The sequence below is a fragment of the Daldinia caldariorum genome (genome assembly GCF_022478825.1).
Source record: "Daldinia caldariorum strain CBS 122874 unplaced genomic scaffold F4812scaffold_19, whole genome shotgun sequence".
NCBI classification, from domain to species: domain Eukaryota; kingdom Fungi; phylum Ascomycota; class Sordariomycetes; order Xylariales; family Hypoxylaceae; genus Daldinia; species Daldinia caldariorum.
The window spans coordinates 24,569-46,735 of record NW_025953055.1 but is presented as its reverse complement, the minus strand read 5'-3'; the positions used below and the strand labels follow the sequence as shown (position 1 = coordinate 46,735).

Sequence of the window (22,167 nt, the reverse complement as noted above, 5' to 3'; positions counted from 1 at the left end):
TTTTTACAATCACTTATGGTCAATATTTCATCGAAGTTCGGAACTGGTAAAATTCAAACGCTCTCATATTCAATCAAATTCTCATGTACGCTATATCATAAATAACCCGGGTCGAAAATATCCCTACCCGACATTACTCAAACTGCTCCTCCTCGTAAAAGGTGTTCCTCAGGGGAAGGTCAGAGTCGAATCCCTTCGACTCCTTCATATGGCGGTCGAAGCTCAGTGTCGACATCTGCACCTTATCGAACAAGCTGCGGTCCAGTACCGGCGCCATGGGGGGCTGTTGGCCGTTCGCCCGCGCGGCTTCGACAGCGATGGTGTAGTTGTGGTGCGCGAGGCTGGACGCGATCTGGAAAGCATTGCGGATCTGACGACCGTTCCAGCAGCCGGTAGATCGGGCGTTGCTCTCGTAGTGCCTTCCGGCAAAATCGATGATCTCGCGGTCCTTGATCACGAGCTGCGGCTCTCCCGTCATAGCGTGTCGTTGCAACTCGATCTCCCGGAGCTTGGCAAGGTTTAAGCGAAAGATTTCCACAGTTTGGGTTTTGTCGAGGGGTGGATAATAAAGCGACATGTGTATACGCGACTTAAAAGCTTCGTCGATGGTGTTTACTCGGTTTGTGGTGAGGAATAATAAACCGTTGTAGTATTCGAGCACACGTAGAAACACAGAGACCAACGCATTGCGCTTCATGTCGACCTTGGAGCGTTGCGATAGGAATACGTCGGCCTCGTCTAGTAGGAGAACACAATCCCACAGATTCGCGAGGCGGAAGACGTTCGTCAGCGAATACTCAACTTCTGACGGAGTAAGACCTAAGTCGCCACAAGTGATAACGAACAGGGGCTTTCGATACTCCATTGCGACAGCTTCGGCCGTCGCTGTTTTACCTACTCCAGGAACACCATGTAGTAAGACAACCAGGCCGCGACCCTTGTTCTGGATCAGGTCCTGGCTCGGTCCTTCAGTCGACATATCGACGTATCGCCTCTCGAGGGCCTTCTTCTGGAAATGTGAAGCGACGAGACCTCGCACGATTTCCTTGTAGTCCTTCAAGATCTTAAGGTTCTCGAATACGCCTGGCTCCCTTCGGATAGGCTTCAGGAAGTGAATGTTGACAGGTACGAATTTGCGCTCGCGTAGTGCGTATGCGAACATACGCTTGGGGAGAAGGACGAGGTCCTCCTCGCGTAGTTCCAGAGCCTCTGGGTTCGTCTCGTGAACACGGCTGCCCTTCGTTCTCTGGCGTAAGAACATGTCCACGTTGAGGTTCTCACGGCGCTGCCATAACTCGACACCATCCACTTTTTGCACGAGCTCGGCCTGAGAGTAGGAGCGAATGGATCGCGAAGTGTCCATCCACTGTTGGATGCCGAATGAGTCATCCTCAGTTTCGGTGGAAATTGTTTTGTTTACAGTTAGTCGGTGAAAATAAGGACGCCAACCGCCATGCTTCTGGTATGCTTCCTGCAGGTCAACGATGACGTCGCTCTCAACGAATTCGGGATGGCGCATCTTCTCGTAGTTTTCCTTCTCTAAGATCTCCTCGTTTGGTTCCTCGGTGTCGAAAGGAGGGTTCCTCGTCAAAGTCCAGGCATGATATGATTGATGCCTGTCGACAAGGAGCCTCTGGAAATCCCGGCCCTGCTTCGTGAGCGACTCCAGGAGCTGTTGGTGGTCCTGTCGGTAGCGGATAGGAAATACTTCCAGAGACTCGATGAGCCTTTCGCCAACAAACGGCTCTATACGGAAGGTGTGGCGCACAGCGCCAAAAGAATCTCCATCGTGGTCAATATAGTAGGCGTAGATTTTGAACTGATCCTTCTTCTCATCCGCCAGCTCGTCAGGGAAGAAGCCCCCCCATTCTACTTTGCTTGGGTACTCTACTTCGACTTCTGCCATTTTAACTTTATATATTCTCCATACTTCGTGATACCGGCCTGATGTCTCTCCGGCTGAAGGCATATAAATAATTTCTCCGGGTCTGAAGACTGACCACAGGTCATCAAATTTAACCTTATCCGCTGCCTTATTAGAGTAACGGTCGTGTAAAGGCATGACCTCCTTGTCGATGAAGTTAACATAACATCGCATGTCCCTGAGAGCCTCGGGGCTATCCATAATGGTGTCCAGGTCTTCGGCGTTCGAGTCAACCGAATGGAGACTCTCGTTGTCATCATCATCATCATCGTCGTCGTCGTCTTGGTCTTCCTCGCCATCATTACCACCCTTAACGTCACTCTTAACCCGGTCCTTTGATTTCGACTTCAGGCTTTCCATGTCAGGGATCTCCGGGAGATCTACAGACTGAATATCTTCGATATCCTCATAATCAGCCCACTTCTCTTCGAGAGTAGCGAGAATCTCTTTCATCTTAGGCTGGAAGTACACCAGGGCCTTGAAGGGCCTAATGAAAGTGCGAGGTGTGGATTTCTGCTCGGTATCCTTCAGGAGCGAAGTGAGATGACCTAGGATGGGCTGGGATTGAATGCGAATTCGCTGCATCTCGCCCTCGGCCGTCTGGGCGCCCTCGGCCTTCTTTTCTCTCTTTGACTTTTCCGAGGCGGCATTCTTAGATCGCGAATCAAATACTTGCTCACGGGGAAGGCCGTAAGCAAGTAACATATGCTGGCGAGTACGAGCATGGTCCTCCTTTCGCCGGAGAGCCAGCTCGCGGCGTACCTGGGCTTGCAGGTTAGATCCAGCCACGAGGACTTCGACGGCGTAGTCGGGCTCGTCAGGATCGTGGAATCTGTTTTTGAAGTTCTCGAAGTTAACCTTGCGTACTTCGGGTATCTTAGGTCGCCATTTAGCTTCGACACGGCGACGATCGGCCAAGATCTGTTCGCGGCGCTCGACTTCCTTCTGCACAGCTAAGAAAGTTCCATCATTTTCGCGGATGTGTCGTGAACGTGGCTTGAAGCCCTTAGTCTTGAGATCCTTGTTGGGAGCCATCGTGACTGTCTAAGCAGGGCTCGTCGTGAAATATCCAAGTATTCTAGTTGGGCGTCGCGAGAAAGTTAAAAAAGAAGTAATAGCTACGGTATGACAATACTCAGAGGACGAAGGAAGGAATATATATAGGCACTACAGAAGAATAAAGATGGACCCTATGGTTATCGACACGATAGCTGCCTGGTCTTAGCTTGTCGGTCAAGTCTCACCAGGTGCATATCGCCTATATCGTTTCCCCATTTTAAGTTGCTCCCCCTTGCCTTTTTCCGTCATCATTGGATGGTCCATTTGCAGATACATGGGCAGCCTGCATCACAAAGATGACGATTAGTGGACTTCAAGGCAGAGAAAGCCTATTGATGTTCTCTGCTTAGCTGCCGGAGGGCTGAGTCACTCGGACAGGAAGCGGGCTAGGATGACTTGAGGTGGGCTTTCATCTAATCGGGAAACTCCGTTAGGATAAGCATTTTATTTTGAAGGATGAAGACCAAGTCCTGCATATCAGCATGAGGCAGCCCAGGCAGCAGGCAGCCAACAGTATGGCGGAGCATTTTGGGGTAGCTACCGCCTACCTCTGTGGGTAGGATGTACCTAATCTAAAACGCATTAGAAGGAATGGAGGCTAAGGCTGTGGCAACGCTCTTAGCGATGCTGATCGAAGCCTAGCAACGATACGATGTGTGAGGTCAAAAGAAAGCCGCCGACGACGGACAGAGTCAGCAAATCAATTCCCACTAAAGCCGGAATGGTACTTTGGAAATTATAAAAGTCGAGAATGTCTACCTGTTATCACATCGATGTTTGTAGGTCACATATCATGTTGTTGGGGCTAAAGACGATAAAAACGAGAAAATGAGGAGAAAATGGAAAATGGAAAGCATGATTGATTTAGGTACCTGGGTACCAAATTACCTAGCTTGGATCTCGGGCCCGAGCCGAGCCATTTGGCTTGACACATATAAAAGCCCCACTTACCTGCGCCACAAACGGCCACATACCTGGAAAGGGGTTTCAATGCCTTCATTTTCGTATAAATACCCCCTATATATACACGACGGCTCTTCCATTTAAACTTCTCTGGAAGTCGATGGTAGTAATCCAAGGTAGCTCTCCAATCTTAGGAGTCAACAAGTTCCAAGGCTTGAGAGTCGAGCAGTCTAACCACAACTTTATAGGTTCACTTCTTCAAATGCTTTAGACCTTTCATTTCCACCGCTTCCCTCCGCACTACATTTCCGTATTACTTCTATAGTATTGCCAACCCGAGATCAGCTCTATAGAGGTACCTGCCTACCTTGGATAGATGAAATTTCACAGACTAATTAGAAACTAACTGCTAGGTGTATGTATGAATGGGAGGTTCAGAATACAAGGTTGCAGCTCTAGTTATCAGCTATAAAATCTAAGTTAGATTCATGTGTTACTCATGTCACAGCACTTGCGAGTGTTTTAGAGAGTAAATTCATAATATCACGGTACCGCCCCGCCTGTGTACCTGCTGTGGCTGGATGATTACAATGGAGTGGTAATGGTAAGTGTTTAAGGGGTAATGATAATTGATTGAGAGGTAAAATTCTAGTTAAATAAATGTTAGATGTACCCGAAGCTACGCGATATCTTTCATGTGCCTGCCTTAGGTACCAGGTAGATATATCATGATTCGAAAAGGGGGAGATTCGCCCCTTAGACGTCCCCTACTCCTTCAGGAATTACTCATCCAGCTAAGAACCCGTTTTTCCCCTTGGCTGTCCAATGGCTTAATTTTTATTATTTTTCTTTTTCTCAGCACTCTTCTCCAGTTTGTCGTCGATGAGGTCCTTTAGATCTTCAGCCTCATCCAACCATTTAGTACAATTATCATAACGCTCGGAACCGACTGACGACGAATCCTTGATATCGTTTAAGATGCCTTCATTCTTCTCAATCATCTCAAGGGTTTTGACGAGCGTGTCCGTTTCGACGTCGCTTAAAATGCCGTCAGTGCCCATGTCGTACATCACGGTGTGTCTTATGCTAGAGAGCTCGGCGCGAATTTCGGCTTCCATGGCGAAAAAGGAGAATGCTGGGCTGGTACAAATAAAGACGTTGCTTGATTGTTAAGGTGATCTATGTGCTTTGTGTGGTACGTATGTAGAACCGTTGGTTGGAGAGGAAGTTTAGGGGGAAAACGAGATATTTCTGGTGCTTAGGCATACGATATTTATATTTTCCCCGGGGAGCACTGTAACAGCTCGGGAATGAGTTTGAACTCAATATGATGATTGTACAATAGTGAATGCTTAGGTATGACATGTCAGTCAATTGTCCAACCATTGACAAACTAACTTATTGAACCTGTTATGAATTAGGTCCTCGCCTACAGATATGTCGTGATATTAACTACCTTCTACGACTACTTGTAACATTATATTACAGTTGGCCTCAACTCACTGATACACCTTGATTGCGTGCTTGTTCACTTTACACGCCTATTGTTACACTTCAATATATTTCGATACCTAATACGCCAAATAATGATATCAGATAATTAGGACGAATATCTTATGTAAACTGAGATTTACAGACTGCCTGTAGCGATCTTCTATTAAGACTTCAGATAATACCCGTTTACGTTAGACTAAAGAAGTGGGATTTTTACGAGATTAAAAACCTTTGTAGGCCAAAAAGTAGTAGCAGTTACAATAGGTACCCATTAAGGTTAAGGATCGTATTAGTGCCTTTTTCTCAATCAGGGACTCTAGATTTTGATAGGTATTCCTAAGGAATATATACTTGAGGCAATAACCTAGATCTATTTATTAACCTCATTTTTATCTTTCATGGTTGGTAATCAAACAAGAGTGATTCTAGCCCCCAATAAACATGTCACCGTACTGTTTGTGAGGTAGTAGTCCTTCTAGGTGGAGATAGCAACGTCAACCCCTCGAGCTGATATCGTTCTACCTTTAGGTAGTGCAGCGGTTTAATAGCTACCTAGATCTACCAAACCCTTGCAAAACATCAAGTAGTATGATATAAATCCACTTGTCAGGTATGCTTGGTGATGGGGTCATACAGGGGTGAGTGTCAGGGCATAGTATGCAATCTATTGTAGAGATACAGTAACGCCTAAGTACCTAGGTAGCCTTCTAACCTCCCTCGAGGGAGCTGGTTATCCTTTATATGGACAGTAGAATCCCATACCAGCCAATATCACTGTCATATCCACATATCCCGACACTAGTCAAAGCTTAATAGCTCAAGCACCTCTTGCTCATCGTAAAATTTCATCCGCCTACACTTCACGACCATGCCTTCTATGAATCTCGACCAGCGTAAGAACGCCAACGGTCACAGAGGTACCGGATTCAGTTAAACTTGCGAGTTGGAATCCATTCGATGGTGCGTCGGTATTCCGAGACAAATCTCGAGGCTGGCCTAGAAGTAACAACCATGTCAAATCAGCAAGGTAGCGAGCTAGGTACATTGGGAAGTTCCTGCATGGAAAATAGAAGAATTGACATACACCCTCTATTTCGGCGTTGAAATTTACGCCTCCACTCCAACACTGCTAAGAGAGCCGCGGGGAGCCCAAGAAGAAGGCTTGCTAGAGCAACTATAGCCTGGAAAGTCAAGCTTGCCATCTCCAGTTAGGTACCTGCTAGCACGGAGCAGGAGAAAGCTTATATAAATGGCAGTTTCGGTATAGTCAAATAAAGTCTGAAGTCCTGACAGGCACTTGAAGGATAGAAGAGAAGTAGAAAAGAAACCCGAAACTCTCTAAAAGCCATACCCAGATTTCTCTCTCTTATAACATAGGAGGTACCTAAGTTACCGCTGAGATTGAATGTGCCCTGGTTATTCATTGAGGCTTATGTGTGCTTGCATATTGCTCGCGTATTACTTGGGAAGTCTGGGTGTGTTGCATTACGATATTGTCTTCAACCAATTAAAGGTGATTTCCGATACTGGATTTGACCTATGAGATTCTGCAACCAGGCTCTGGAGAAACCGTCTTTTCTGATATTGGAACTACCCAATATAGTTCATTTGTTCAAATTGATGCCCAAGTACGTATTTTGGTATTGGTATTGTCCAGCCGGATTGCAGACTTTATCTGCAGTAATACCTACCTCCATTTGTAGCTGATAATGTCAGACACCCAAGTTCATACTGTAGAGCCAGGCAAAGAGTTACACAAGAAGGAGCATATAAGGCTGCCCCCCATCCCTTAGCTACTCGTAAATTTTGAGTTCTCTATTTGTTCCTTTCTTCTACCCACATACCTACCTACTATTTAAGCCAACACCATGGCCCCGACACGCAAGACTGAAGCCGACTGGCTACCCTACAAATCCTATATTACCAACTTAGTGAGAGATGAGCAGTGTAATAACGCCGATGTACTCGAGCGGCTACAGTCTCAGGGCTTCCACGCAAGGTATTATTTCGCTTTGAGTAGCACCATGATTGAATGAATGTCTAGTCTAACATGTTGTAGCAAGAGCCAGCTTGAATACCAGCTGAAAAATTGGAATTTGAGACGAAAGCTGCCGAAAGGACAAAGCGCGGATATTTGGCGCTGTGTAGGCCATCGTGTTGCTAAGCGAAGGACTGAGGGGAAGGAGAGTAAGGTAGTAATCGATGGGAAAGTTTACGATGCACGCGAGGTGAAAAAAGAGATTGGCCGCAACCAACCAAGCACTCTCTCGAGAATCCAGCAGGGTATGTTGGCATTTATTTTCCTGGTCAACTAATGAAGCCCTGAGCTAATGATCGAAATGTTCTAGGCTCTGCCAGTCCAAGCTCCCCCGAAGGCATGGTTATATCGGTTCGCTCCCCCAGTCCATTTGATCTTCAATCATCTTGGCCATCCAACTTGCCGTGGTTCAAGTTCAAACTTCGACTTACGATTCGTGAGTACCTACTCTTTACCGCATTTACGATGGCGGTTGATATTGATGTTTTGATTCTCAGCTGTTTCACCAACAACGACATTCCTAACGCAATGCACCAATGATCTACTTCGTCTACTTACGCGGCATTCTATCACCGAAGATGGACAAGATATTGTGCAGTACAATGATTGTGATTCTCTTCCAGTAATGTCACGCTTGGCGTCAGGGTTGCACCGCTTCATGCCTGAAGAATGTCCAGATGCATTTCTAACTCGAGCTCGAAGTATTATACATGGATCAGGCAGTCAACGACTAGAACAACTCCTTATGGTTGTCGTTTTTCGGCTATCAAATAATATCGATGTGAACAAGTTCACGAAGATATGGCCCACAGTTCTTAACTTATTTCAGATCTCGGGAATTATGAGCAAGCCTCTGGAACGAAAGGACACTACCGATATCACAGGTATGGCTGTTGCCGAAAAGCTCTATCGTATAGCCTTTTGGGCTGGGTTTCATTCTGGTTTACGGCAACCAGAAGAAGTGAAAGAAGGAACTCGAACACTCATAAAATGGCTACTATCTTCTGGGCACGATCCAAATGCTATGGTTTCCATAGGCACCGATGGTTTAGGCACAGGCCTATATGCTGCAGTCTTATTTCAAGAGGTGGACCTGGCCCTAATGCTACTGCAGAGAGGAGCCAATCCTAACCTCAAAACCAGAATGAACTCTAAGGTGAAGCTGTATACCACCGAGGGGAAGCTGCCTTTGTTGATTGCAGTTGATTCTAACGACTATCCTCAAAGATTCAGCCTTGTCAAAGCGCTGCTTGATAACGGTGCTGATCCGAACCTATACAGTACCGATTCAAAGCCATATCCTCTTTATGCTGCAATTTGTCATTTTGACTTGCCGATAATTGAGCTTCTTATACAATACGAAGCAGAAATCTCTCAATGGACCGCCTACGAATATGAATACGATATACCTCGGCATTGCCCCGAAATTCCTATTTCGGCTTTCACATCTATAAGAAGTGTCATGGGATATGCAGCTGGTATATCTCCCGAGTCCAACGCTTTATCCATTACGTCCTATTTATTGGCACAACTACGGAAGCGAAATAAGACTACTAACGTAACCCGATTTATCCCAGTCGAGAGTTTGCTTATAGCCGCCGCTAGGGGCTACAACTCAGTTCTTGCCTTGATTCTCGAGCAAGGAATTGATGTCGATGCCAGCAATAGTCGTTTCTATACAGCTCTTCACCTTGCTGCATTCTGGGGCCATTTAGACACTTGTGATATGTTGATTAATCAATATGGGGCATCCGTCGAATCGAACTCTTCACGCCAGGGGATAGCTTCCCCTCTGCATCTTGCAGCCTATGGTGACCATTTGGATGTGGTTAAACTTTTGCATCGATCAGGCGCAAGTATTAATCCTAAGATCCAGTGGAACGACAATAGGGTCTCTGACACGACACCATTCAGGGTTAATAACAGATGTTTCCCATCCTCTCATGACTTGTTCCCATCCTCTTATGACTTGTTCCCATTCTCTTATGACATGTTCCCACTCTCTTATAACATGTTCCAACCGACACACATGGATATTATGGATCCCCTGAGACAATTCTGTTCTACCCCTATAATTGCAGCGATGCACAATGCGAAGACAGGATCGACGTATCAATATTTGGCTTCGAAAGGTGCCTTCATACCAGATTGGATGGCACATTACGCGGCCGGTAAACTTAAAGACGTTGAGCTTCTCTCATTTCTCTTGAAGAAAGGCAAATACTTCGATGAGAACGCGACAGCATACGTTACGCTACTTGAGGCCGCTCTTTTCCCAAAAGATATAACGGGTGAAGCAGAGGATGAAGCAACGGATGAAGCGTCAAACTTCTCAAGCCGAGAGATAGCCAGGATCTTGCTAAGTCGGGGTTTTGAAACAAGCGAAAGACACGCCGTCCTAGCACTCATGCGAGGGGATTGGGATCTAGCAGTACGAATTCTTCTTCGGTTCGATTATTATGCAGGCCATCTATACGGATACATCACAAGATCCGGGGAGGCTATGACGTGGACTATGATTCATGCAGCGTGTTTTGGTCGCAACGTCGTTGCAATTCATAGAGTCCTAGATCTAGATCTAGATACATACGACGAAAAGGCACTTTGTCTTGCCGTACTGCTGGCGTGTGAAACCGAAGATGACGAAGCAGTGCGCGTTGTCGAGCGTCTGATCGAGAGGCGTATGCGAAAGGACTTCCGGTGCCATGAGATCGACGAGCAAATTGAAACCTTGGCAGTTGGGATCGCGTCATGGTATGACGAGATAGAACTCCTGAAGTTACTTCTGAGGGTACTCTCGCCGTCACAAATTGTGGAAATCAAGCAACCCATATATTTCCTCAACATTGATTTCAATCCGGCTATTGCGTGCTCCTTTATACCTATTGGCGTTGAAGAAGACACGTATAGGGAGCATTACTTTCCACTTCTAAAATTTGCTACATCACCGGAGGCTAGAACTTTGCTTTTGCGTGACCGTTGGAAAGCAGATATTAAGGTCCTCCATGAGGCAGTGGAATCGGGTGATTCGGCATTTGTGAAAGAGCTTTTATTCATCAATCAAGGTCCTTTCGGCCATGGCCTTCTCTCCAAAGCAGTTGAGGTCGGAAGCATAGACATGGTGGAGATCCTCTTAGAAGCCAACGAGGATATCAACGATAAATCCAATGAGAATAAACCGAGATATGGTAACCCACTCCAAACAGCTATTGGAGAAGGCCATATGGGTATCTGGGATTTACTCTTGAGTAAAAGTCCTGATGTAAATGCCGCTGCTGCACGATATTATAAAGGCACCGCGCTTCAAATAGCGTGCGGCAAAGGATACCTGAGCCTTGCCAAGCAATTAATTTGCCTCGGCGCGAGCATCAACGTGAAGAAGACCAAATACCAAAATCAATCGGCACTCGAATGTGCGGCGGAAAACGGAAGAATAGACATGATCCAGCTTCTCCTATCTTCCGGAGCAATTACCACAGGGGAATGGCGTAAGGATTATATCCGGGCTGTTACGATTGCGCAGGAAAATGGCCATCAGGCTGCTGCTCAAGTCTTGAGACAGCATCGCAAATGGGAGGCAGAAGACAAACGTATTTTCACCGAGATTAAATATCCTCATTCCAGTCGTGTAGTCCACGTATCAGAAATTTGACGACTGGACACCGTACGGACATACTAAGGATACCAGCCTTTTGCGGACGCCAAAACAACCACGGCCGACTGGAATATAACAGGTATCAATGGAAATCTAGCCCGGTCCCTTCAATTACATAGATCTCTCTTTTACGCTCGCATACAATCTCCACGCCTATGGGAACGATCTTTACAAGTTACTGACGGGACACGTGCGCACGGGAAACGGTTGGAGGGCGGATACGATGAGAATGATAATGATGTCCGCTCGTATCCGTTGAAGAAGCGGGAGCGCCCCGCTTTGGATACAGTCGATATTGCCGGAATGTAGATCAGTTTTTGGATAACTCTAGTTGATGATGAGAAACGAGGAAGTCGAGGAGTAGACTTGGATATGCCCTCTACAAGAAGTTAGGTACTTTTCTATTCAACATCTTTCGCCAAGGGGAGATAGATAAATAGACTTATAACTCGGAAAATTATTTCTCTTCTTGACTTAGGGGCGTACTATGTTAAGTTACATAGATGTAGATAAGACCGCTATACCCCCGTCACAAGAATCATGAGCGGGGTTAGCCGAAGATAAGACACGCCTATATCAGTTATTAGTCTGTCATCTCCAGGGTGATTCCGTTCCTTTCTTGTAAATCATGTCAAGATCGAATAAATACTTAGTTACGCAATATGGATATTAGTAGATTGGAAAGTGATCTGGTCCGAAGGCTAGATATCTTCCTGATGGCGTTCGGGTGTATATCTCAAGGTAACTTAGATACCGCAATGAAACACTACAAAGCATATATCTCAGTAAGCTAACATGACTTCCATCATTCTAGTTATCAAATGTAAGTCTACTCAGGTACCTATTTAATTAACAGTGATAAGAGAGTACCGTGTCTGACATTTAGAAAGATCTCGACCAGCAAAACATCAGCAACGCTTATGTTTCAGGGATGAAGGAAGACCTTCAGCTGAACGGCAACGAGCTCAACTAGTAAGTTGATAATAAATTGCATATAGTTGATCCATTCAACTAACATGGCCTAGTTTCACTACATACTTCAGCGTCGCATACTGTATCATGTTAATCCCGTCTCAAATTATCCTGACCTACGTACGACCAAGTTACTGGCTTTCTGGATTGGAGTTATGCTGGGGCGTTATAACGGGACTTATTGCTCTTGTTCGTAACGCGAAACAAGTATATATCCTTCGCGTATTCTTAGGAATCTGCGAGAGTTCAGCTTGGCCGGGAATGATGACACTATTTAGTGAGTTTTAACGATTTTATTCCCCCCCTTCTTTTACCACTTCATCGCTATCGCGGCCCTCAGGACACTTACCTTTGGCACACTTTTAGTGCATTGGTATACGCCTTCGGAACTCGCTAAGAGAATGGGATTCTATCATTCTTGCCAAGCATTAGGCTCTATGATGTCTGGGGCATTACAAGTTGCTATCATTGATACCCTTCACAATGCGAACGGCATAGCGGGATGGCGTTGGCTTTTTATCATCAACGGAATCATGACAGTAGTCGTGGGAGCCTTGGGTTTCTTTTTGTTACCCGATCTACCGAATCGTGTCAACCCGAGGGCATTCTGGTTTAAAAAGGAACACGCAAAACTCGCAATGGAGCGGTTGGAACGCCACGGCAGAGCGGAACCGAAAAAGATGACTTGGGCAGGTGCAAAGTAAGAAACCTTTCTTCAGTACTCGTGGGATATTCTGAGCACCTCTAATCGAATACAGACGTACCTTCGGCAATTGGGTGACTTATTTTATCCCAGTCTTATACATCGCGACGGTGCTAGCGCCCTGGGGATATGCTTACTTGAATCTATTCTTGAAAAGCTTGAAGAATCCTGACGGCACGCCTGTCTGGACTATTTCTCAGGTTAATGCCATTCCAATTGGTGGTGGCGCCATAAACGTCGTCTTTGGTAAATAAAATTCCTTCGCCCCTTCATAACCGGGCTAATCATAAATATAGTGTGGATTTGGGCCATACTATCGGATCTCTTGAGGACGCGATGGACTTTGATCCTACTACAGGGTGAGGGAACTTTCGTACAGCATACCTAGATCACCTGAAGCTAACACTTACACAGCTATTATCGGCCTTGTCCCATGCATTGCTATGAGCGTCTGGACTTCTCATCCTGACACAACCCCATTAGCTACGGCGTATGCTAGTTACTTTATCTCGTATTTAACATTGGGGACTGCACCCCTGATCATGGCTTGGCTTTCTGATCTGTAAGCTATTTCCTAGATACTTTAGGCGTTATGAAGGCGACTAACATACTGGAGATTGCCACAAGATCCTGAGGCTAGATCACTTGTTGTTGGAGTTGCTATCGCGGCGTACTATGCGGTGTCGGCGTGGAGTCAAGTCCTCGTTTGGCCTGCTATCCAGGCCCCCTATTGTAAGCACTTCAAGATAGTGATAGTCAAACAAGAAATGATCCTGACATAAGCTAGATGAATACGGTTGGCAATCTTCTATCGCCCTTTGGATTTTGGTCATCATAATGACCTGCGTCCTTCGGTATATTGACTTTAAGTATCTGCTGTACGTGGTCTCTCATATATCTTAGTTAAGAATGTTTTTACTAACCTTTGTATTAGACCACGGCGAGAAGAGTTCCAGGCAACTTTGATAGTAGGCTCGAAACCACAAAGTCCAGAACCGGCCGACCCTGAGCTGGATGTCGGACATAGCTCCAAATCACCGAAGTCCATTTCAACAGTTGCTGGAAATAACGGTGCAACATGCTTATGAATATCAGAAAGGAAGTATGCAAATAAGTGAAAGCTAGTGTGCATAAGTGGAAGAAGCAAGTTGTTCAAGTTACCATCTACCATTGCCAACCATTATTACAGACAAACCGAAAGGGGCAAGGCATGACACAAGTTGGTTAAACCAAAGATTTAATCTAGTTTGATATTATAGTAGAAACAAAATAAACAAAATAAACTTGGAGTAAGATTGCTTTAGCAAAAATAGAATTCGGGGACATTACCTATGAGATACAAACCGCTGAGTGAAAAGATATTTCTTATTAGCACAATTGCTATTACAGTCAATCTAACCCATGAGTAGTACCCCTTTCTTTCTCCTTTTTTGTGGATCCCAATGTACAACGCTTCTTCAGTTCTCTAGTTGACACTGACTTAATCTCAAGACAAACTCTTTATTAGCAACAGCCTAACATTAATAATTATTACCAGATCAAACGATTATCAGAGCGGGATCATGTTATAATCCAATCCCTACCCACCGGGAGTACGTTGTCCTAAGACCGGACTCATGTAAGTTACATCGGTCAGCTCGGTACACCGGACATTTCCGGAATTCAAAAACACCGAGGTGACTAAGACCGATGGCTAAAACAACAAGGCTTGAAGCATCGTGCATCATTCTGCAAAAATGTATTATCATGTAATTAGTAAAGCTTAGTAACGGGTATAGAATATTAAGTCCATTGTTAAAACCGGTTGTATTCTGTATAGAATGCGTATATAATAACTTCAGATGGCGAGTTTGGAGCATCAAGTAGCATCAACAGATACAATACAAACACAAGAACAAAAAAAACATTCAACTCCAATCTTTCGACAAGCTTAAAAGGCACAATGCGATCTCATGAACACCGTCTTATTGGGGCAGCCAAGAATATCCCCGTCAAGCCTCAGACCCCTATCTTTTCTTTTAGCCCCATTGTTCTGCCTTTGTCCGATCGACCCCTTGACTTGGACTTGAAGGTCACAGCCCCTTCAACTGGAGATGCTCTTCCAATTATTCTTCTTTCACATGGCCAAGGCCTCAGCAACAACCTCAACTCACTAGAGGGGTACACTCCCCTTGCCGAATTCTGGGCTGCGCACGGATTCGTCGTGATCCAGCCTACGCACTTGTCCTCCCTGTCAATCACCGTCGATGCGCCCCCAAAAGGCAACGAGTACTATTGGAAGGACCGCGCTCAGGACCTGATTAGGATTCTTGACAACATTGATACCGTCGAGGCGACTGTCCCCGGACTTAAGGGGCGATTGGACAAGACCAAGGTCGCTGTCGCGGGACATTCTCTAGGCGCGTGCACGGCGAGCTTAGTTTTGGGAGCTAAGAATATCGACCCGCGCGACGGAAAAGCATTCGAGAAGTATGACAAGCGCATCAAGGCCGGCGTGCTACTTGCCGGCGCCGGGAACGGTGGCTCAGACCTTTCGGATAATGGACGCATCATGGTTCCCTTTCACGCACCTGACTTCAGCGTCATGAGAATGCCAGCCCTTATTGTGTGCGGCGACCAAGATGTGAGTCCGTACTTGACAACTCGAGGAGCCGATTGGCACGCAGATTCCTATCGTCTCTCTCCCGGTCCTAAAGATTTGCTCTGGATAAAAGGAGGGAAGCATGGGCTTGGGGGCATAAGTGGCTGGGACGCAGCAGAGACGCAGGACGAGAGTCCCCAACTACTGGCAACAGTTCAGCGGATGACATTGGCGTATCTGAGAAGCGCTCTTTACGGGGATAAGTCTTGGGATGAGGCCCGTGACGCATTGAAACACCTCGGTGAGCTGGGCACCGTCGAGAGTAAGCAATAAGCATTCAGCACAGATTTAGGCGTTCTATTTTGGCTATTGACAAGGCGGTTCTAAGATCCATTCGTCCTGGAGGGTAGAGAAATCAAATTCAACTCCGTTCATCCCTTAGAAATTAAAAATTCATAGATACCTACCCTAGGTACCTCTTAAGCTATCACCTGCTCGCAGCAACGCCTTTCATGGGATTACTGTCAACAAAAACGACGCCGTAACTGCCAACTAGCAATTACGCCTTATATACACTACGCGACAATTACTGAATAATAAAGTTCCTTATAAGTCCTATAGGGATTCAAACACTAGTGTCTTCTAGCTGTCACAGACTCTTGATAGCGGGGATGGCACTGTGCAATTAGATCGCCGTTCGTGATTCATGTAGTCAAACAGACGCATGCTTCTCCATACTAAAAAATGTTGCGAATACCTATGGGCATGAACATGTCCAATATTCAGGGTATTTGATAAAGCTTTTTCAGCGAAAACAAAATTACACATTTTCTTTGACACCCTACCATATATGAAGAGGACGAAGAGGACATAAACATCAATTTACTCTTCAACTAGGCCACCTCGATTTCCCCCATCATTCTGCAAAGCTTCACGCACTCATACCTTTGAAAATACCAGAAATACCAGGTACCCAACCGAACTGAGTTATCTACCAGAAGTCAAAAGTCGGCAGTTATTGCAACTCTCCAGCATGGCAAGACTTATCGATCTTCCCGTCGAATTGCTACAAGAAATTGGAAATGCTCGATTTGGTAATTATCCAGTTCAGCAATATTTTATTGACAAACATGAAGATGACAAGTTGGCTCCTCTCATATTACGCACACGCGACCTACTCAGCTTGACGTTTACCTGTCGGGCATTCTACGAAGTCTTTCACCGTCTTCTGTACATATTTGGCGCGAAGTGCCGACGTCACAACCTTTTTGACAGGGCGGCAGAGGCGGGAAACTTGATTGCCTTGAAACGGGCTGTATCATTCAAACTAGAACCAATCCTTCTCTCTTATGATGAAAACAAGTCTCCCTGGGCAGACCTTCTGGATACCGCTTGTGAGTATGGCCAAAGAGATGTCGCTGAATGGCTATTGGACCGCGGTGTGCCACTCGAGGAGGAGGAATGGTTAGACCGAGACGCCCAAGTAACTTTAAAAGCTTGTGAGCCACTGATGTTAGCAATGAAGAAGCGCTATGATGATGTAGCTATACTCTTGTTATCTAGGGGTGCTAACCCTTTGCCCACGACTGAGAGGGGTACCTCCAGATCATTATTACATTACGCTGCGGGCTGGAATATGATACATCTCGTGGAGTACCTTGTGGGGGAAATGGGCTTATCTATCGACTTGCCGGATTATAAGGAATTCACTCCCCTTCGATATATGATGAGATATACGAAAACCCCTGACACCGACACAGCAATGATAAACAAGCTAATAGAGCTTGGGGCGGATGTCAATACCGAGGTTTATGGAGAGCTTCCACTTACATCGGCAATTACAAGAGGAAAGTACAGACACGCAATAATATTACTCGAGGCCGGATCGAAGGTTAAGCCAAATCGCCCATTTCGGAACGTAAAGGGCCCTCTCCAAGCTTTGATTTGGAGTACGAAAACTATCAATACAGGGAACAAGCGCGCTACAGGATTTATAATAATAATGGATCGTGAGAGAGGGCAGCTTGGACCCTGTACTATTTCCAAATTCGAGGCACAAAAGACTGTGCTCCAGAAACTGGTAGATGCGGGTATTGACATCTTCGAAAAATTCCGTCAAGGACGCACGCCATTAGAAGAAGCATTCCTACATGGGTCTGTATCGTTTGCATCACATCTCTTTTATCTATGTCAAGAGAAGGATAAAGAGTCCGTAGATGCAATCGGTCTCCTAGGATTGGTGGTTCAAAACTACGAACGAAACCACAAGTACTTGAAAGATTTCTCCAAGAAAATTGAATTTTTGCTGGAAAATGGTGCTAGGATAGACATTCCTCTGTCTAATGGCCAGACATACTTCCAATGGCTTATCGACTTCAAGGATTACTACAAACTGAAATGGTTGGGCAAACTCCTAGCTCTGGTAAGCAAGTCTATGGATAAGTCTATGCTTGATCAGAAGCATCTGAACAGCGTTCTCCAAGAAGCCTATAAGGCTATCCACGGGCCAGAGAAAGGGAGGTACTTTTATATAGCAGATGTCCTCGAAATGCTCATCCCCTATGGTGCTGTAATCGAAGACCCCGCCGATATGGACTGCCTTACATTGTGGTCGCTCGAGTGCGATTCTCTCCCTGACTCGCTTATTCCAATGTTCAACTCGCGCATACCAGACGAAAATTTATCAGACTTGCTCATCGAAGCTTTGGAAAGGGGCTCTCCAAAATGGATCGACTATCTACTTGATCGCATAGAACCCAATTTCGATGCTTCACGTCGGAATCCTCAATGGATACGTAAGGCGGTCGAGTATAGCAAAGCTCCAGCAATTACAAGGCTGCTACAGGGAATCTCGGCTTTGGATATAAACCATGTAGCCGAGGACGGAATGACGCCGCTAGTACGCTCGTTCCGTTTATTTGGGACGGATCATTTATGGAAGGTGTTGTTGGAATATGGCGCCGATCCGTTTCTATCAGCAAAGCACCCCATTTGTGCTAATATGAATAGCAGCGATTTCGATCTAGGTATTGATTACCATATTGTTCGAGAAGCGCAAGGCGTCTCGGCTTTCGAGATCATGTTACACTATCATCCCTGGGATATAAAAGAATTCTGGGATGCAAGTACTGCTAAAGATCGACCTGACCCGAGATTATTTGTCTCGTGTTTAGATGGATGGGATAACTTCCGGAAAAAGTCTGAGACGATCGAATGGATGAAGATGACCAGCGTGGGAGAATATTTCTCTAGTTGGGTGGCGTTGTTGGCAGAAATTGACACGGAGGATGGCGGGGAATACACAGAATAAAGGGGGCGGACCAGAAGGCCTTATCAGGCTTGTACAATCTATTATACGGCCTTTCCTCCTAGTAGAGGTTTAATAGCTTACGAAACTAATGAGGTACCTAGGTAGGTACCTACCCAGAATAATTCGAGTAAAATCATGCAAAAGTCCGATTCGACTTTTCAATGCGGGATTGGCGATGGTACATAGGTATCTTACATGAATATTTAATACTATCTCTAGTTCTTCAATTACGACAACTTCATACTATGCCATTCACTATTACAATTCCATAGAGACTTGGGTTATACCCCGTCGGCAGCGATATTCAATTACAAACGTGTTTGCACATTCCTCAATCTTCCTTTGCAGTGGGTTCTAGTTATGAATCAGCATAACTGATTCGTCACGGGACAATTACGGGACGACTACGTGGACCCCTCGGAGGGCCACCTACATGTATACAAGGTTGAAGTTAGACAAGTGACTTTTGACCGTTTGCCTCCTCTTCGTCGTGCGACAGCAGTTAGCTTTAATGAATCTTGACACTCTTGATAGCATAAGGGGCAGTCTATATACTATTAGGTGGTACCTAGCCTACCTACCTAGGTACCTACTCAATGAAACGACCAGTTGGTATTAATTGATTCTATCGTTTACTTGTTTCGCAGTACATAATTTACCTAGGTAGGTAGGTACCTACAGGTACCAAGGCCGGTGGCCTTACTAGAGCCTCAAATTCAAAGTTATTTAATTTAGCTTTCTACAAGCCAAATGTATACGGTTATTTGGGCCGACAGGAATCTTTTTTTTTTTTTTTTTTAAAAAAAAAAGGGTCACGTGATACCCCTTAGGAGATGCAGATACCAAGGGATGAACATATAAGAAGTACCTAGGTAGCTAGACTTTGTAGGATACGTCGCCGCTAGTGGATTCAAGTATCGACCTAGAGTATAGATTTTGATATAGACGTCGTTACCGTCAAACCAAAACCCAGCCTCGTTAGACTGCACTGTGTATGAACCTAAGCTAAATAAACTCTGACCGGCCTATCAATTGATACAGTTTCTTTAAGACGCTTTTAAAAGTTTTCTTTTCGCCACGTACTATCTTAAGCCCCGTTTACAGTGTTCTTTACCCCCTCCTCCCGAAAACACATACGCGTCCGGCCCACGTAGTAACATGGTTACCTGCCTCCTAATTCGTAAGCCTTAGGTACGCAGTTGTGAATTATCTACGTGTTTACGCTCACATCTGTTTGCGATACAAATACCCAGCCTACCTACCTACCTAGGTAACCGATGTCAGAAATCGAAAACTCCTATATGACTCAGGTATCTATTATACCTAAGAGACGTTTGCATTAAACAAGCAAAGCTGGATACCTCCTATCTAACCCATTTCAAGATTAACAATCACACAGTAACAAACTTCACCTGAAAATTACGATATATAGGAGGTAGGCTAGATGTGGTCCCCACATAATATTCACTCGGTCATTCCCCCATTCTCATTCAATAGCTATCAACTTTTTGGAACGGAGTCACGACTTCTTTCATATCCTGCCCATTCTGTTTCAACCCTGCCTAGCTCTAAACATCTATAAGGTATATATATATATATAAATATCCATCTAACCTCCATGAATTTTTACTCATTTCACCAATTCGATAACCCAAAGAAAATTCGATAATCCAAACAACGCAACTCTCGGCTCTCACCATGGCTAAGCTCGGGGATCTTCCAATCGAACTCCTGCAGATGATTGCGGCGGCGGAGGAGGACGATTGGCCTATACTATCAATAAACGATCTAGCGAACCTATCCTTAGTGAGCCGATGGGTACATCTCGCCACCAAGCATGTTCTCTATATCGACGAGGACAAGATAAGGCTCAAAGAAGCCCTTACTTATGCGGTCAGACACGGGAATTTCGACACTCTGAACGCCATAAACTCACTGGGCGTGCATGTTGAACTATCGAACGATCTGCTGGTACTAGCTTGCCAAAAGGGTCAGCACGATATGGCTTTAACCCTTCTAGAGAGAGGCGTGCCTGTAGACGGCAATGAATGGTCCTGGCATGAGAATTTCGAGTTCCCACTTTGGGCGGGAAAGTGGGAGTCCCTGTATCGTGTATCTACAGGGTCTACGGCATTACTCTGTTCAATCTACAGCAACATGGAGGATGTTACTTTGAGTATATTATCCCTCGGTGCGAACACCGGTGCTGACGATCACAAATGGGAGCCCGCAGATGGTCTCTGATATCCTCCATCTGATAGCCGAAAAGGTTGGGAAGAAGGCAGTATGTTTCCCGGACCTTCTCTTGTTTATCGTTGAGAGTATGCCCGGGGTACCGTTTTTCATTGAAAAGGCGGAAATCCTTTTCAAGAACGGCTGCAGGATGGACACGGACTTTGGCGGCGGCCTGACGTTCCTTGACTGGGCAGTCAGGAATAGAAAGAACTACTACCTGAAAAGGGCGCTGAAGGTCGCGACGAAGTTCAACCTCGATCGCAAGTACCTCGATACCTTTCTCGAGGAAATCGTTACCGACGCTGCCTATACCGATTTGTCGGGCAGCGAGGCGGCAGAGTCTGTGAAGATTCTTGTGAGCAACGGCGTCAAAATTAAACCGAAGGTCTTGATCTCCACCGCGTTCCGTCTCGTGCACCAAAAAGCTCCTTGGCCTGGGCAAATGCTCGACGCATTGATCGACATAGGTTTCCCGCGCAAGCTGTTGCCCCAGCTTGTCACGTCCGCGCTGGAGAAAAAGGCAGACCCCGAGATTGTCTTGACGGTTCTCGACCGCATCAAACCTCGTCTTTGGCGCCGTCACCGCAAGTGGTTATTTGCGGCTATCCGAAGAGGATACGACCAGCTCGTCGGCAGGCTCCTGGAGGAGACTTGGAGGGGAGGTATAAACTCTGTGGCTGGTGGACGAACACTTCTCTGTAGAGCCTTGGAGGACGCCAGGAAACACTCCACCTCTCTCACTGTCACTTCGGTGCTTATCAAGCACGATGCCGACCCATTCTTGCCGACAAGGCATTGCGTCTGTCACCGCAAGAAGCATGCGACTTCTGCTTATGAGATGGAACCTCTCTCGGCCTTCGAGTTGGCCGTGCACAAGGGCGCGCTTAAGGCCGCCAAAGCAATGTGGGGAAGCATCGTTCCGGAAGAGCGACCCGATCCAAAGCCCTTCTTGGAATGCCTTCCGAACATAAGTCGGCAATCGGATCGAGATGAAATGAGGAAGTGGTTGGAAGATCCCGTTGTAGAAGAAGATGACTACCTAAGGTACCTACAGTATTTGTCGGACCCCTGGCCCCAAGACGAGTTTTCAAGTTTTAATGAATCTGACGAGCAGATCTAAGGTGCAAGGCGTTATTGGAAAGAACACTCACTATATATTATTTGGACTATTGAATAGATTCTTATATACCCTAATTTTAATTCCTTATAACCTCAATTCAAGAATACTCTAGGTACTCTATCGCAACATGGAGATTTGTCGTCGTGTGAAGCAAACTAGGCAATAATTTAATG

The 22,167-nt window shown here is 45.7% G+C and overlaps 6 protein-coding genes across 6 annotated transcripts; 5 read left to right on the top strand and 1 right to left on the bottom strand.

Moving 5' to 3' along the window:
- Positions 1-133: 133 nt before the first annotated feature.
- On the bottom strand, positions 134-2,959 carry F4812DRAFT_462523 (uncharacterized protein; the record flags this gene model as incomplete). The annotated part of the gene is made up of 1 exon (XM_047938060.1): positions 134-2,959. The coding sequence occupies one exon, from the start codon at positions 2,957-2,959 to the stop codon at positions 134-136; it is 2,826 nt and encodes a 941-aa protein (XP_047786779.1).
- A 4,056-nt stretch (positions 2,960-7,015) lies between these two features.
- F4812DRAFT_442163 (ankyrin repeat-containing domain protein) lies at positions 7,016-11,695 on the top strand. Its single transcript, XM_047935292.1, has 4 exons — positions 7,016-7,379; positions 7,440-7,663; positions 7,729-7,854; positions 7,916-11,695. Exons 1-4 carry the CDS (start codon positions 7,249-7,251, stop codon positions 11,068-11,070), a joined length of 3,636 nt encoding a protein of 1,211 aa, XP_047786778.1. The 5' UTR covers positions 7,016-7,248; the 3' UTR covers positions 11,071-11,695.
- F4812DRAFT_442155 (putative allantoate permease) lies at positions 11,696-14,078 on the top strand. The gene is made up of 11 exons (XM_047935291.1): positions 11,696-11,814; positions 11,888-11,896; positions 11,964-12,045; positions 12,099-12,322; positions 12,412-12,745; positions 12,804-12,994; positions 13,045-13,107; positions 13,163-13,310; positions 13,365-13,480; positions 13,536-13,626; positions 13,683-14,078. The coding sequence occupies exons 1-11, from the start codon at positions 11,736-11,738 to the stop codon at positions 13,834-13,836; spliced, it is 1,491 nt and encodes a 496-aa protein (XP_047786777.1). The 5' UTR covers positions 11,696-11,735; the 3' UTR covers positions 13,837-14,078.
- Positions 14,079-14,669: 591 nt separating this feature from the next.
- On the top strand, positions 14,670-15,717 carry F4812DRAFT_467050 (alpha/beta-hydrolase). Its single transcript, XM_047938602.1, has one exon. It carries the CDS (start codon positions 14,691-14,693, stop codon positions 15,660-15,662), a length of 972 nt encoding a protein of 323 aa, XP_047786776.1. The 5' UTR covers positions 14,670-14,690; the 3' UTR covers positions 15,663-15,717.
- A 576-nt stretch (positions 15,718-16,293) lies between these two features.
- F4812DRAFT_467046 (ankyrin) lies at positions 16,294-18,639 on the top strand (the record flags this gene model as incomplete). The annotated part of the gene is made up of 4 exons (XM_047938601.1): positions 16,294-17,419; positions 17,450-17,487; positions 17,527-17,568; positions 17,599-18,639. Exons 1-4 carry the CDS (start codon positions 16,363-16,365, stop codon positions 18,637-18,639), a joined length of 2,178 nt encoding a protein of 725 aa, XP_047786775.1. The 5' UTR covers positions 16,294-16,362.
- A 1,917-nt stretch (positions 18,640-20,556) lies between these two features.
- On the top strand, positions 20,557-22,135 carry F4812DRAFT_155503 (uncharacterized protein). The gene has a single exon (XM_047929761.1). The coding sequence runs from the start codon at positions 20,873-20,875 to the stop codon at positions 21,992-21,994; it is 1,122 nt and encodes a 373-aa protein (XP_047786774.1). The 5' UTR covers positions 20,557-20,872; the 3' UTR covers positions 21,995-22,135.
- Positions 22,136-22,167: the final 32 nt, after the last annotated feature.

What these genes read in the sequence shown, in the direction of transcription:
- F4812DRAFT_467050 (XM_047938602.1), top strand. Translation starts at nt 14,691, where the DNA reads ATGCGATCTCATGAACACCGTCTTATTGGGGCAGCCAAGAATATCCCC.
- F4812DRAFT_155503 (XM_047929761.1), top strand. Translation starts at nt 20,873, where the DNA reads ATGGTCTCTGATATCCTCCATCTGATAGCCGAAAAGGTTGGGAAGAAG.
- F4812DRAFT_442163 (XM_047935292.1), top strand. Translation starts at nt 7,249, where the DNA reads ATGGCCCCGACACGCAAGACTGAAGCCGACTGGCTACCCTACAAATCC. An exon ending in TCTCTCGAGAATCCAGCAGG is followed by an intron (nt 7,664 to 7,728) that starts GTATGTTGGCAT and finishes GAAATGTTCTAG; the next exon opens with GCTCTGCCAGTCCAAGCTCC. An exon ending in CAAACTTCGACTTACGATTC is followed by an intron (nt 7,855 to 7,915) that starts GTGAGTACCTAC and finishes TTTGATTCTCAG; the next exon opens with CTGTTTCACCAACAACGACA.
- F4812DRAFT_442155 (XM_047935291.1), top strand. Translation starts at nt 11,736, where the DNA reads ATGGATATTAGTAGATTGGAAAGTGATCTGGTCCGAAGGCTAGATATC. An exon ending in AACGGCAACGAGCTCAACTA is followed by an intron (nt 12,046 to 12,098) that starts GTAAGTTGATAA and finishes AACATGGCCTAG; the next exon opens with TTTCACTACATACTTCAGCG. An exon ending in GGGAATGATGACACTATTTA is followed by an intron (nt 12,323 to 12,411) that starts GTGAGTTTTAAC and finishes GCACACTTTTAG; the next exon opens with TGCATTGGTATACGCCTTCG.